Genomic DNA, 15,785 nt, shown 5'->3' on the forward strand with positions numbered 1-15,785 from the left:
ATCATACATACACACATTACATAAAGAAAAATAGCAGGGAAATATCAAAACCTGCTTGAGTTTATTATTTTTTTTTATGAAAACGCTATACACGTTCAAAAATATATTTGAACATGGGGGGGTAATGTGATATCTTCTGAGGTCATGTATTTTTCCAACTTGAAAATCGAGGAAAAAATGGCCATTCTACAAACAGCTATAAAATCGAAAAAACAGTTGTCTTTATGGGGACGCAAAAAAATAGGGATAAGGGCAGTTTTAAAAAAAAAATTTTATACCTCTTTACGATCATCTACAGGCACTTACTGTGTCGTGTCAGACACGGCAAACATTCTTCAAATTAAAACTAATGAACTTATTAATATCTATCGTATCGTGGTTGTTCTGGCGCTGGCAGACATTTTTATGTTAAGGAATGGTTGCCGTATCTGACCTGGTCTGACTGAGTAGATGCGAATACACCCTAATACGGCCCGTTTTGTCTGGTAATAAAATCTGAAAAATTGAATGTGCTATATCATTCGATTTGTCCAAACGTGACCTTTTGGTTTTCATTTACATCTTGTGGTGGAGAATCTGGAGAATTTATTACCTCTTGTATCCAGTTACAGTACAGTATAGCATTTACATTATTTTTATGGGCATCTTTTGTTTTTTTCAGCCACCTCGCTGGGCATCATTCTGGTTGTTGTGGCCTTCGTATTGATATTTGTAGAGTGCAACTGGTCTAGTAATGTATACCTCCAAACCTTGAGCCGTATTCACATCGATAAGTTATCGTTAAGGCGCATATACATTTCCTCGCAGGTCATGGAATGCAGGGCCTCTCGCGACCCAAGTTTGGGTCACAAGAGCTTCCGAGATGGATCGTTCCAATCTTCTAACAGGGGCTCTTGATTTATGGATCCCGCCCCAAACCATAATCGCAGAGGTTCCGAGAAGAGTCGTACGAATCTTCTTACAGGCAAGGGTAATGAGATATGGGTCAAAACAACCCAAACTTGATTCGTAGGGGATTCCAAGATGGGTTGCACAAACCCAGTTATAGCCAAGGATTCTCGATTTATGCGTCACGACCAAAACTCGATTCGCGGGGACTTCCTAGATGAGTCTTACGAATCCATTTACAGTCCCCCTATAAATGCACTTATAGTATCACTCTTTTGCTTTCCTAATTTCGAGGAACAAACAGGCCTGTGAGACGCAAAGTAGATCTTGTTAATTTTGGGTCGCGGCTGTCAAGAAATCCGGATGTAATGTAAGCATTCGCAATTGGTTGTTCAGTAATTTGTACGGTGTTGTGAACGATTCTTGAGCTGTTTGAACTGGACCTACCTGGAATTGGATTTTTTCAACAAAAAGAAAAGGAACCCAAAAGAAGTTTGTATACCCACAAGTGGATTATAACCGCTGTAGAAGACCCTAGCTACAAGGTCGGCTTGCTAATGTATACTCTCCTTTAGATTCGACTAAACCAGTGTTCTTCAATCACTGGTCCCATTTCGTTAAATATTTAAAGCCACTTCATGATTTGGGAGCTGCATTGTTGCAGGGTGAGAAGGATGATTTCCAGCTTCCATTTTTGTAGGGGAGAGGGGGGGGGGGGGAACTGGTCAGACATGTGAGTAATAAAACCAAATAAAGAAATAGAATGAAAGTTGAGATGTAGCGCTTTATATCTCAGAAACAACACTGAAGTCACCCTTATGAGATTGTTTCGCAAAGATGCACGGGTGTTTAACTACTAAAAAATCATTGTTATTTGCCGCATCAAACATTAATTACTGAAATTTTTCGGCAAACACATAAACATAATAACCAGTTTTGTTTTGCATGGAATTTACACTGGTGTGCAGCATGAAAATGAACAATGTATAGAAACACTCTATACATTCATTTTCATGCTGCATGCCGTCTTAAAACCAACAATCAATTATACTTTAATAAATATAGCAATAAAGTTGTGTTTTTTGTCCTATAGATGGCAGTAAGCGGGGCACGTATCAGTACATATCATACTATACGCACGATTATACATTTTCTTCCTACACCACGGTTTCAAAGCAACAATCAGCTTTCCTTCAAGGAATATAACGGGTACTTTCGTTCTGTTATTTGATAGGTGACAGCTAGATTTGATAGTTCATTGCTGTTTCTTGCATGTATAATAGTAGAGTATAAATATGAAGTATGGTAAGTCACAGAACTTTTGAAATAATATCCTACTATTTTCTTTCGCCGGTTCTTAAGTTATTTCTCCGATTTATGATGGTCCGCAAATTCTTTGTTTCTAATTTCACCACAAGTAGAGAAAAAATTAAAAATACTGGCTTAAACAATATCATCCGTGGACACCAAAAACTACACGTATGTTCCACAAACTTTTTTGAGATGAGAGCAGGCTTCAAAGCAGGACCGTAGCCAGAAGTTTATTTTGGAAGAGGGCGACTATTATTTCGAAGCGGGGACCACAGTGATAGCCCAACAAATTTTCAACCACGTTATTATATAAAAACCAGTCAATTTATAAAATTTCGGGTCCCCCCCCCTCTCGCTGCGGCTTCGGTTCAAAGTATTTTCGTTTCACTATCTTGTTGGATATTCGGAGATGCAGCTACCTGGTTCGTAGCTACTTTGAAAATTGTGAACATCGACATTATCAAGGATGAGCATGGAAAAGCGTCCTCCTCTCTCAGTTTTCGAATCTGGTAACTCTAGTTGTGTTGAACTCTCAGGAAATTGTGAAGGGGATATAACGGGGTTGATACATCCAGAGTCAATGGTACGGGTTTAACAATAAACATCGAAAATGAAAATTTAATGAAACAGCATCGGGAAAAAATAATTTAATGCATTGTCATGTCATCTTTATGCACATGTTACGCAGCACAATACGTAATCACAAAAAACTACTAAATTAACTATATCGAACATCTTACTCGGGTGAGAATCCTTGAAATCATAAAACTTTAATAAAAACTCACCAAATACTTGAGAAGCTGTTCTTAGTTAAAAATGTAAATGGATCTCAATTGTAATTGGGACTTATGCACATCATACTGTTTATACTGTACGCAAAAGCATAATGTTATGTTTTCTCTTGTCAAGTTGAGAGAATGAATTCTACACAGCTTTGTACGAATTCCTCTGGGTATTCGGCATGCACTGCATGAGTCGCGTCTCGAATTTCTTCGAATATTGCTTTAGGAAACTTTTCAAGTATTCGATCTTTACTGTGGATTCTGAAAAACAAAAACAGTAACGATATTTACGAATAAAAATTACTACTTATCTTAATAATTTAAGTATTATACCACCTTTCAGACCCCAGCATTCAATTTTTTTGGAATTTTCAAAATGTTTTTGCATTTTCGATACTCAAAAAATGCACTAAAAACATAAATGTCTGCTAATCTTTATTACTTAAATTTTTTAGTTTTTGAGAAAAAATAAACATTTCGCTCAAATGTTTCAGCCACGATGATGCAAGGTATATACATATTTGCATACAACTTTTTTAAGGAATTTTATATAATTTATGTTATAAATCACTTTTTTCCCGGAGGAAATTCACACTCTTTCTCCTGGAAACCATCTTAAAAGACCCCCTTAAAAATTCAATTTTGAATGCTGCCCTCTGGTGAAAGTCAACAAAAAAGTTCATGTTCGCCATAATCGTGGCTTAACTCCCTGAGGTGAAAAGAGAAAATTCTACAGTTGAAAAATCAACCCAAACATTTGTGGCACCAGGGTCTGAAAGGGATACAGAATGAACGCTTAAGTCTGTCGTAAATTACTGGCGAACCATTGATACCAGAAGTATACTTCCAATTAGAAAAAGTACCCAGATAACATGTGAACTCGAGATACGTCTTTTATAATGCGAAAGGTTTTATAGTTAATAAAAAAATACCAACTAAAAGTTGTTGCTATTATTGTTGTTCTGGCCTCAAGAAAGACAGGGCAACAATTACTTTCTCATTGGGTTTTTTAGAACAGGGTGTCCGTAATGTTAATTTTTATATTTTAATAGCAGTACAAAACACCTTGAAATATGAATGACGCATCTGTGTGAGGTCTGCATGTTATTTGGATTCTTTTCTTCTAATTAGAAGTGTGCCTATAATATCAATGGTTCGCCAGTAATTTGTGGCGAAAGGACTTGAGCGCTCACCCTGAATATAGAGATGTATGTAATATGAGCTATAACTACATGAAATATGAAATCCCTGAATAGGGGAATGTTATTATAAACAATGGATATTTCGTTGGAAATAAATCTCATAGGGATATGTAGCTCATTCATTCAAACGAAAGAGAAACACTGATGGCTTACACTCTCATTGGTGACAGAGGACCGCAAATGAAAAACGTGTCACCATGATATACTTTGTCGAATTCCTTGGAAAATAGTCCTATGAGTACTTCTTCATTGGAGATCACTTTGTAATTCGTTTTCCAACAATACCCGAATCCTTCTTCGGCTTCTCCGAGATCCAATTCGACTTTGGACGCTTCCCTGGTGCGTTCATTCACGGCGTCCTGAAAAACAAAACGTAAATGGAATATACTAATGTCACCAGAAGTATCTCATTTCTATTATTTTTCTTTTTATAAATAAATCACAATGAGGTTTTAATATCCAAGAAAATGGATTATGTCCTCTGATGTTTTCTTGTTATCACTGGTATTTCAGGTACTCGATTCAGGTTAAAAATATTTTATTTCGAAAAAAACGGTTTTATTGCAATCATGAATCAAGAATGTTTTTCATGAATCACGAATCAAGAGACCCATTTTGATCGACTGAAATATTTCTATCCAATCAAAAAAAAAAATTGTTATTAAATTTGTATTAAATAATTATAGCTACAAACTGTATGCGTGCACGTACAGCCATGCTTGGGTTATGACAGTCGGCATTCGTTACAACGACCCACCTCGTTCCACGGAAAACGGGCGTTATATTGGGAGCAGGGTTGGACAAATCTCCAAAAATTTACATGCCCGGTTGACATGTAACTCAACATAATGGTTCGGGATGGATTTACAGTTAAACTTCGATTAAACGTCACCGTTCTGGACCCAGGGCTGTGACGGATATAACAGAAATATCTTAAAACATGTGTAAGCAACAATACTGCAACGGGATTTCACTGCAGGCTTGGGATGAAAATGGAAATCCTTTAAAAGTGAAAACATACGTATTGCATTTAATTTTACAAAACGGTCAATATAAGAGTAATAATGCACAGAAATGTATTGTAATACTATAAACCTACGTGACTTTAAAATAATCTGTCATCTCCTTCTGTGTCTTAATTTAAAAATGTCTGTCTGTTAATACTCATGTATTTTCTTTTTAGACGATGACCGGATAAGAGAAATTCACGGTTAAACGAGTGACGATTAATCAAAGTTTTACTGTACTTTAAAAATGTAAATTGCTTTTTTATTTGCATTAAAAAAGTCAAGTCATCTATTTATTTTCTTTTAAATGAAGATTTTGAAAGAATTACCCACTTTGAAAGGAATGCGGTCACCAATTAAAAATCTACAATTAGTCAAACGTCTAACTACTATTTTCCGGGCCATTGACGTTAAAAATGAGAGTGTTTAATTTTTTTTTACATGCCCGACGCGGGCATGTGGTCGAAAAAAAGTACATGCCCCGTCGACATTTTTACATGCCCCGGGCACGTCGGGCAATAGATTTGTTGTCTCTGATTGAGTGGTCATTATATCGGAAGTTTGCGGAAAATTAGTGTCTTAAGAGAATTCATATATGAACGAAATAAAAAAATTATAAGCAGTTGGCATTGAAAATACATCAGGTTAGGATATAATAATAAAAAATTTTAGTAATTAATCACACGCACTCACTCAAGTACCGAATTCTCCAATACCAAGTGCCAAGGTCAGACACAATTTGCAAACGAAAACATGGATCTCGTACATTTAATTTGCAAAAAAAAAGAGGCAGGAAAAGAGCTGAGTTTGGTCGTTGCATTGGATTGAATGTTTTTTGCAAGTCATAATTTTGGGTGAAAAATAACACTGGATGAATTGAAAAAAAAGTAGGACTTATCGCACTGGTCGTTTTAATAGAACGGTGACAGCAACGCATGGTAGTCGCAGCGAGCGTCGACTACATTAGGGAATAAAGTGATTGAACAATAACACAGTCGAATCCCGTTTTAACAAATACCGTTATAGCGAAAAAATCTCATTTTGATGAACACTTCTCTAATCCCCAGATAAATTTACATAGGAGCAATGCAAAATCATGGGATTCCTACATAACGAAATTTCTTTTTAACGAAGTGATTTCTCCGGTTTCTTGGAGTTCGTTACGACGGGATTCGACTTCTTATTTTATAGTCAGAGTTCGCTCGCGAGAGATACTCTGCACCTGATATAGTGACATAGATATTGGTTGGGAAAATGAAAAGGGAGAGGGGAGAATGGAGGAAACCATAATTATTGAGAAAACAAAAAATAATTGCAAAATTGATAACGAAAGATCACTTCAGAAATACCCGTTTTTTTGTTTTGTTTTTTTACTTTCACCCTTATCATCACTCAAAGCGAAATCCTCAGCCCCCCGTGCTTGTGGGGATTTGTTCTAAAAATACACCATGTTTTGCTCGGAGAAACAACAAAATTTTGTATTTTTACTGGCAGATATTCTCTCTGTACTTACTTTCATCATAGCTAATCTCCTTTCTAGCAGGAACTCTTTGATAAGATTTTTGGCCGTAGCAAAGTCAACATTTGGAGGAATAATGTCCAGGCTCTTGCTTTTGAACTGTATGAGTTCGTGCAACACTTTGATGTGTGGAAGTTCGATACCGAATGGTGTCATGTCTTCGATGATGAGTTTTTCAACTTTCTCTGGCTGGAAAAACAAAATCGGAGAGAGGCATCACTTCAGTCACCCATCGTCAAATATTTCTCGATAAATAGCATTATTCTCTCCCTAAAACGAGTTTAACACTAGAACGACGGAAGAGTTCATTTTGATCGTAAAGCTGTTTCGATATGCGATTACACCCAAACGGTTTATCTCAAGTTGTTGAAATTTCACAACTTTTCTCATCTTGTTAGGGCTCTTAAATTCCTTAAATAGCTATGTTCTGGGTTCCTTAGTTTAGTGGTTAAATGAAGTTCTACCTAGAACGACGGTAACAGTCATTTTGGCCGCTATAGAGATGCAGTATAACCCCTCTCACAGCCAAATTATAATTTCGCGCGTATAATAAAGACATGCACTTCAAACCCCTGACTAATGGTTAACCCTCTTTTACTGATGAACTCTGTTGTCCCACCGGTGTCCGCAAAAGACAGATTTTACTATATTTCACTAGAACGATTGCAAATCATGCTGAAATGGACAATCATTTTATGCAAATATTAATATTGAAGAGGATAGATGTTCTGTCATGGTGCTTGCTTTTCTTCAGTACCGTTTTGTACCATTCAAAGGCCCACTTAAAAAAAAAGCTCTCTTTGTGGTACGTTATTCAATACATTTTAGCATTTCTATGGATCTTTGCGTTTTTACTAGCATAACGGTTCTTTCTTCGCATTCGCTGGCATAATGTCACACTACGAAAGGAATCTTCATTTTTCATGATTTTACCAACGGAATGGGCTCCACCCCGTGGACCGAGACGATTCTTATCATTTTTCGTATCTTCACATTACAAATTAATTTACAGAGGACCCCCCCCCCCACCAATTATCCCAACCTGGGGGGGCCCCCTCTGAATGATGTGAGGATCCATCCTTTTGCCACATATCGTGCTTTCAACTACGTAAAAAAAATATTACTTGATGAATTATACAAGAGTTTAAAAAATCATACCCAACCTTTTTTTCTAAAGTAGCAAAACACGGGATTAGTGTTTGTCATAAAATGCCCTTTTTTTCCGAAATTCCAAAAAAAAATTGTTAAGTAAAAAAGAACTATAATGCAAAAATAAATCGGAGAGACTGAAAAAGATGCTGTTATAAGAAATTTCGCTGAAGAAAAAATATTTACGTTCAATTTTACTTATTGCTTTCGTCATTCTAAGTAGTTGAACATCTCTGTCGTTCTAGTGTCAAAATGCGTATACGAATTTACATTTTTGTTTTATCCATTAAATTCATACTTTAAATATTTTCCTGGCATATCAGTATTATATGAAATTCAGTCACGTTTCAAAACTTCAAAATTATGGCCTTTACACAGTTTGTAAGCTTTTTTTTTCAACTTACATATTTACCAGCAACTTCCATTGCCGTTCTACCACCCATGCTGTGCCCAATCAAGATGGCTTTCGGAATGCTATGCACCTCCATAAAGTAATTGACATCTTCGCTTAAGGTATCGAAATCGAATTTCCCACTTCTGTCGGAGTCACCGTGATTGCGGGCATCAAGTTTATAGACCTTCAATGAAAAAATTAGAAATCAGTTATTATGCATAATAACCAGTTAATATGTAAAATCACCGTGTCTTTGTAAGCTAAATAAATTTACCACTTTTACCGGCTTATGCATAACACCTCAGCGTCATTGGTAAATTTGTTAAATACTAAAGAAATCCCTTTCACAGGTGATTATACATAATGTCTAAGCGTATCTGGTAAATTTGATAAAATACTTAAAATTTATCGCTTTTACTGGTGATTACGCGTAACACCCTAGTGCATAGTTTCCCAAACTTCTTGATCCATCGCCCCCTTTATCAGAACTTTTTTCCCGTCATCGCCCCGCAACTCAAGTGAGCCCATAGGATCCTATATATGTTAAATTCGTAGCTTCTGTCGCCCCCTGGACCATTCCATCGCCAACCAGGGGGTGATATTTCCCACTTTCGGGGAACACTGTCCTAGTGCAATTGATGAGTTTGATGAACATGCCAAAAAAAAAAATAGCCGAGTCTAGTATGTTTGATAAAAATAGTCGAACCCCGATATAACGAACTTCCATTTAATGAATTTCAGGATTTAACGATTTTTTTTTCCGAATCCTGTCCCTGTGCGAATATTTGTGTCGATTACTCTCGATTGCAACCCTTATATAATGATTTCTATCGATTCAATAAAAAAAATATCGGTTTCATCTGATTCGTTAAATTGAGGGTCTAGAAGTATTTTGAAAAACAGGCAACTTTTTTTCTAATATTTAAGTAGTAAAGAAAAAAATATGAGTGGAGTAGGTCTCTTCCCCCCCACCCCCACCCCATTCATTCGTTATATCGAAGGAAAATCGCAAACTTTGTTAAATAAGAGTTCATGATTCAAACGATCGAAAACATCTGTTAAATAAGGAAATCATTATATCGAAGTACGATCCTGTACAATTTGTTAAATTGGAGTTGGCTATATAGAGGTCCGATATCCGAGATCCGTAAAGTAAGATTCAATTACAGGAATTATTTTCAGATGATGATTATGCGTAACAACCGGCGAATAGGATGAATTCAGAACGATTTATCGTTTATAGCAACGCTTGGTTATTATACATAATCACCGGTAAAAGTAATACATTTTGGGAAATATATCAAACTTTCCCAAATGGTCGGCGATTATACATAATAACCAGTTATTATGCAGAATAGCTGAATTTATCACATTTTTACCGTAACATAAATAACAACTTAGCACTGTAGTCATTTCATGTCATTCGGAGATTTTCATTACTGAAAATCTTCAAAGATGCGAAACGTCAGGACGTAAATACTCCCCCGACCATGGCCAAACAGCCCGGAAATCGAATGTACTAAATTTCAATAACATATAAGGAATATTTCGTGAATAATTAATTACACACAATGCTTTTAAATAAAATTTCGAGTTCGGTCTTACTTTGCGATGCGTGGCATCGGCAAGAAGTTGATCGACATTTTCCCAGTCATCCTTAGATCTAGTTATACCATGCAGCAGTAAAATCGGTGCAAGTTTTTCGTCAGATCCATTTGATGGCTCGCAAAGAGAATTCGCAATGTCGATCGGACGGTAGCTTGAAAAGAAAGAAGTACGTATACAAATAATTTGGAGTAAAGATTTTTGTGTGACGATTTGCTTCAGAAGTAAATGAAATGTCGCGATTTGCAAAACTTTTGTTCCAAACACAAGCAAATATTATTGTATTATAGTTACAAGTTTTGCCTAGTTCACCGTACCTTATGTATCTATTTTTTGGCTGTAAATCCACCTCTACTCGACTCATATGAGTATGTCACTGTATTTAAATTCCTCTTCCAAACCCAGGATAAACATTCTTATCTTTGGATTTCATTCACTCATTATGGAATGCATGAAAGATAATTTCAGTGGTACAATTTCAACAAGCTGCGAGCGGTTCCTTGTGGTTACAGCCCTCTTTATAACTTCGGTCCATTTATGGTAGAAAAGAAAAGAAGGAAGAGACACAGGAAGAAAAACGGAAAAAGAAAGACAAGAAGGGCCTTTTTGTTTTCGCAAGTGCGGGGATAGACTGTGCGGATTTGTCACCAAATTCCTCGTGTGCGGAACTGTCTATACACCACGTCGTTTCCTACCATGAAAAGGGTTTTATAGCTTTCAAAGTAGGCGGTCAATGTTTTTAAAAGCTGTCAAATCAGAAAATATGATTTTACTATGTAATTAATGGTTATATAATAGTTCTTCTAGCTAAAATCGAACATTTGAATTATGTCTCCATAAGACTACTCTACCAAACACCAACTCTGGCCCTATCGCTATATTGCAATTTACTGCCATTAATGAGATGGGTTGGAAATGAAGGCGCTGGTCACCTCAAGTTAGTTAGGGGAAATATCTTATCTATATCCTCCCTCGGGTTCGAACCCAGGACCGTGACAGCAACCTTCCGGTGGTAGACGAGCATCGTACCACCACGCCACTCGTGCGCCTGCCTATATAAGACTGTCAAAATATATAAATTTAGTTGGCCCCTTTATTTGGCAATGTTTCTCTCAAGCACAACATAGTTTTCGTATATTTTCAAATAAAGGCATTGTATATTGTGAGCTCGTTTCAGAACTGATGCTTCTAAGCAACTCCTAAACATTCAATTCTTACTTGTGAGCTGTTCATGTAGTTTCTACAAATACTATCAGAGAATGCCTTCTATTTCTTGACAATCCTAGCAAAAACGATTTTTAACCCTTGTAATTTTGGAGGGAAATACCATGTGTGGAGGAGACCTATTGCTGTGCAGCCTTCAACAATGAGTTAAGGTGGCAAACAATAAATGGAATTTTTATTTAATCATATAAATACAATGTGTTTCCTGAAGTGCAACATCCCATATTTTTTAAGTATTGACAATAAATTATATTTGCCATGTAATAGCATTCATGGGGTACTTGTTTTACTTAATATAACCCTCAAAAATTTTCTCCTCTCGATATTTCAATGCTTGCCAATTAAAGGGTTAACGAACTTATATAAGTATATGTCATGGCTAAAGTTATCTCTCAGGAATATATTACCATAACTTAAATGTTCGCATCAAAACTATTTCCTTGAATTTTTCTGAACAGCTTCAAAATGATATGTGTGAACCAACTCATAATAAATTTAACATAATAAATTTAAAAACTCTCAATAAATTTAACATGAAATAGTTTAAAAGAGTCTTAAAAATTTGTTAGAGTTGACAAGCTGTGTGCGAGCGGTTCTTCTAAGGAGTTGCAGACTATAAAAGTTGATATGGCATCGACATTGTGGCATCATATCCTCGCGATGACAAACAAACGAATATACATGTAGCCTATTTCTAAGAATTACTTACTTGGTCATGGCGTGCTTCGTGTAAGAGCTTAGTCACGTCTATCTTCGATTACAAAGCGCGAAGTACGAAGAAAAGCACGGCGTCCGTGAAAATTATCTGCTACCAGTTATCAACGTGACGTGTCCTTCACGTGTTAATGTGTTAAACTCAAAAAGTGTCGAATAAATAAAGGAAAAGATTACCTTTACACATAAGGTGCACGTACATAGTGACAATTACTTCGGAAAACTTATCGCACGCCCTCATTACGAAAAAACAAGCAAAATTAACTATTGCTATTATCATTTTGCCAAAATTTATGGAAATCAAAAAAACAGTCCAATTATTGGTAGAAATATTTTTACAGTAAAACACTTCTTTTTTTTTTGAGGATGCTTCTGGGACCAAAAAAGAATCATTCGTAAAATCTGGGTGACAGAATCAGAGGGGTGCTTCTGTGGAAACTAAAATACGGTATTGAAGATAGCTGACACGGTACTTTCTTTGCAAATGAAAGGAATTCTGAAGGTATAAGATACTTTCAAAGTCATGAAAGTACATAATTATTGCACAGATATATAATTAAGATTACAAAAGAAATATTGCACTAAGTATACATACTGGATTTACATCTTTTAGAGAAACTGATTGATCAATGTTTGGTGGGTTTTGCTTAGTATTCAAACTCCTTCCCAAACATTGGCCGCATGCGGCCCATGGGTAAGCTGTTGGCCAGCCCAGGTATTTATCATTAGCTGAATATCCCTCGATAATTTTCGGCAATTTTTTAATCCATTTTTCGCATACTACTTCATCAATGACATCAGCAGATTCCACCGCGCAATTTCTTGAATGAAATTTCGCGACGCACACGAAAACGATCCAATCAACCATTTGAAACTTTGAAGATGATGAGTCTGAATCCTTCTGCAGCTTCTCAAGCTTTTTCTTGTACAATCGGGTCGGAAACAGGTAAATTCTTGCTTCGAGCAGAAACAAACCAAACTAAACGCGCATACACCAATGGCCAGTTCTACGGCAAGTTCTTTGCTGTCTCTGGAAATTTATTTTTCCTAGCTTGATTTCCATTCTTCAGCCATCCTTCCTACCGCTGTTCCATTTGCTTCAAAATGGAACATATCTGTGTCCTTCAGACATTGAATTTAGTTGCAAAAGCACGAACTCCCATTTTACGTTTTTCACCGTATTCGGTGACATTGATCCTGTCTCTTCGGAATCTCTTCTTTTAGTGATAGAGTGGCGAGATTACTAAAGCTGGCCATTTTAAAAAGCGTGAAATCCTGTGAAATATACAGTACAATACCAAAAAACTAGCATCGCAGTTCTGAAACATTAACAGCCCAAAATGTCATTGAAAAGTAGCAAAAAGTAGATAAAATATTACAACTTGTGCTACAATCTAGTGAGCATAATTTGAACTAAAATAGTAATTGAGAGCCCGTACTGGGGTTTTAGTCCAATGGAATGCTCGATGAAATGGTGTCCGTGACCGTATCTGAGGGTGACCGTTAAATAGGGTTTCGAAATACGTTATTTGCATAAGCTTTTTGCCGTGATATATTTATTTGGTTGTAAAACAGAGGTGGCCGTATCTGAGGGTTGACCGTTAAGACGGTTTGTACTGTATTAAATAATTTTGACCATGTTGAATTAAATTCACTTATGGCCATTCATAATCAAACTTGATTTCAAAGAAATACAATATAACTTAATGAGTCATAAAAATAAATACTTTTCTGCCTTTTTTTTAATTTCCGCAAATTTTTTTATTTTCCGCTTTTTATTGCCATTCAAAATAATTAGGGAGAAAAAAAGTATTTTTCCTAGACCTATTAAATTATACTGTGTTTCTTTTAAATCAACTTTGATAATGGACGATCATGTCTGAATTCAGTTCAGCATGAATACGAAAAACATTATCTAGTAAAAAGATAACCATAGATATTGGGCTATGTTTTTGGATTTCTATAAATTTTGGCAAAATAATAATAATAGTTAGTTGAATATTTTCTATACGACCGTCATTTTATTCAATGCTTAGGCACAACGAATACGGTGAGAATGTGATAAATCCAGATAAATTTTGCATAATAACTGTTTACTATGCATAACCGCTAACGATTCTGGTTAGTTTGATTCTCCCTAATACTCAATATTATTTAATAATTGATATCATTTCCATAAATTTATTAAATTTGCCGATTACTATTGCATAATCAATTTTGTATTGATAAAAATTGGTCTCATTGCTGTGATAAGATTCATTATATTTGGATGACTGTAAATGTGAGCAGCGTCTGAACCGGACATAATGAACTCTGATTTATAGAATGTTTTTCAAACACCCCCGAAATAACGCCTATAATTTAGTCCTATTTGACGAATTCTCAAATCGAACTTCGATATAATGAACACCTGTTTGACAAATTTTACGATATAACTCCGATATAACAAATGATTTTAAAAAAACTGTTCGTTTTATCGGATTTTCACCAGTTTCTGTGCGTATACAATCAGACCCAATGTAACAAGTTCCTATTTAATGAATTCTACAGCCGCACTCCGGTATAATTTACTCTTATTTGACGAATTCGAAAAAATAACCAACGAACCCCTATTGGACGAATTTTGCGATTGTACTCAGATATTAATGAATTCTCAGTTAGAAATTTTAACATTAACAGACTTATAACTATAACAAACGACGCTTGGTGGTGATTATTATGCACCATTAAAAGTGATTTTTTTTTTCAGTATTTCTCAGATTTACCAACGCTACCCTTCCCTCTTTTTTTCTCTCTCTCTCTCTCTCTCTAAGTATTGTGCATAATTAACGGTTGAAGTGATAAATTTATCAAACTTACCGAGACAATTGGCGATTATACATAATAACTAGTTATTATGCGTAATAACCATTTATCACGTTTACTGTAACATCTATACTACTACTTCATACTAGTCTTGTCATCATGTTTATCGCATTGTCATCCTATTACGATAAACCAGAACACTTGATAATAAACGTTTTTTTACATTTTATCTGAATATTTTTCCGTTTTACGTAATCTCTGAGAGTTTATCACTGAAGTTACACACAAATATACAGTATATTCACAGCTGCTATTCTTTCCCGCCTCCCTTTCCATACGAATAACAAAAGAAAATAGAAACAATCGCCGCGTTCTTCGTATCGAATCGTGAATAGCAATAGTATTATCCGATTTTCGTAATAAAAGTAACGATGATGATTTCAGAGAGAGAGAGGGGGGGGGGGGTTTCGTCTTCTGTCTCTCACATTCTTCATTTTAAGAAATTCACGTCAGAGATAGAGGAATCTTAATTTTACCCCTTCACGTACGAGATTTTGGCAACAAATTTGGACCATCTATGTTTGACGAATCGGCAATAAATCTGGTAATCTTCTAATCTAACCACACGTTCGGAAAAAGAAAGAACGGGAAAGGAAAAATAAATAAATGAAAAGAAAGGAAAAAATAAATAGAAAAGGGGGGAAAAACTGTAATGGGAATTTCTCTTTTCATCCTCACCCTACGGGTTATCTTTCGCTGTTACATGTATATGGTGAAAAAATGTATTGCACAGGGGAACCTGTGTATAACGATAATGTCTCTATCATGATAAACCTGCCTATAACGATATTTTCTTCAGTCCCGGCGGAATTCCTCTTCAATAGGAAATAGCGAAAATAACTCAAACTGTTTTCAACGACATTTTTATTAATCTGTCTATAACAATATTTTTTCTGGGTCCCTACTGCAACGTTGCAGACAGGTTTTACTGTATCTGGGGGGGAGGGGGGGGGGAGATCACTAACAGGAGTATAAAAGAAACGAGGAGGGGAAAAACAACTTTGATTCATAGGGTTACAATAAACCTTCGCGATGGTGAAGAGAGGGGGGGGGGGAAACACTGAGAAATGGATTGAATTTATCTCACTGGGATTCGGACGAAATATTTCTCCCGCGATTTTGAAG

At 35.9% G+C, this 15,785-nt stretch overlaps 1 protein-coding gene across 1 annotated transcript; it reads right to left on the minus strand.

Moving 5' to 3' along the window:
• Nucleotides 1–2,831: 2,831 nt before the first annotated feature.
• On the minus strand, nt 2,832–11,866 carry LOC149076517 (sn-1-specific diacylglycerol lipase ABHD11-like). Its single transcript, XM_089244089.1, has 6 exons — nt 11,791–11,866; nt 9,858–10,011; nt 8,263–8,436; nt 6,704–6,898; nt 4,337–4,542; nt 2,832–3,242 (listed from the first exon to the last, which is right to left on the minus strand). The coding sequence occupies exons 1-6, from the start codon at nt 11,796–11,798 to the stop codon at nt 3,104–3,106; spliced, it is 876 nt and encodes a 291-aa protein (XP_089100215.1). The 5' UTR covers nt 11,799–11,866; the 3' UTR covers nt 2,832–3,103.
• Nucleotides 11,867–15,785: the final 3,919 nt, after the last annotated feature.

Source organism: Pholcus phalangioides, unplaced genomic scaffold (assembly GCF_987345545.1).
Source record: "Pholcus phalangioides strain wild (caught in Gottingen) unplaced genomic scaffold, Ppha-v1.0 ptg000015l_1, whole genome shotgun sequence".
Taxonomy (NCBI): Eukaryota; Metazoa; Arthropoda; class Arachnida; order Araneae; family Pholcidae; genus Pholcus; species Pholcus phalangioides.

What these genes read in the sequence shown, in the direction of transcription:
- LOC149076517 (XM_089244089.1), bottom strand. An exon ending in TGGAAGTTGCTGGTAAATAT is followed by an intron (nt 6,899 to 8,262) that starts GTAAGTTGAAAA and finishes TTGTTTTTCCAG; the next exon opens with CCAGAGAAAGTTGAAAAACT. An exon ending in CCTCTGTCACCAATGAGAGT is followed by an intron (nt 3,243 to 4,336) that starts GTAAGCCATCAG and finishes TTTGTTTTTCAG; the next exon opens with AATCCACAGTAAAGATCGAA.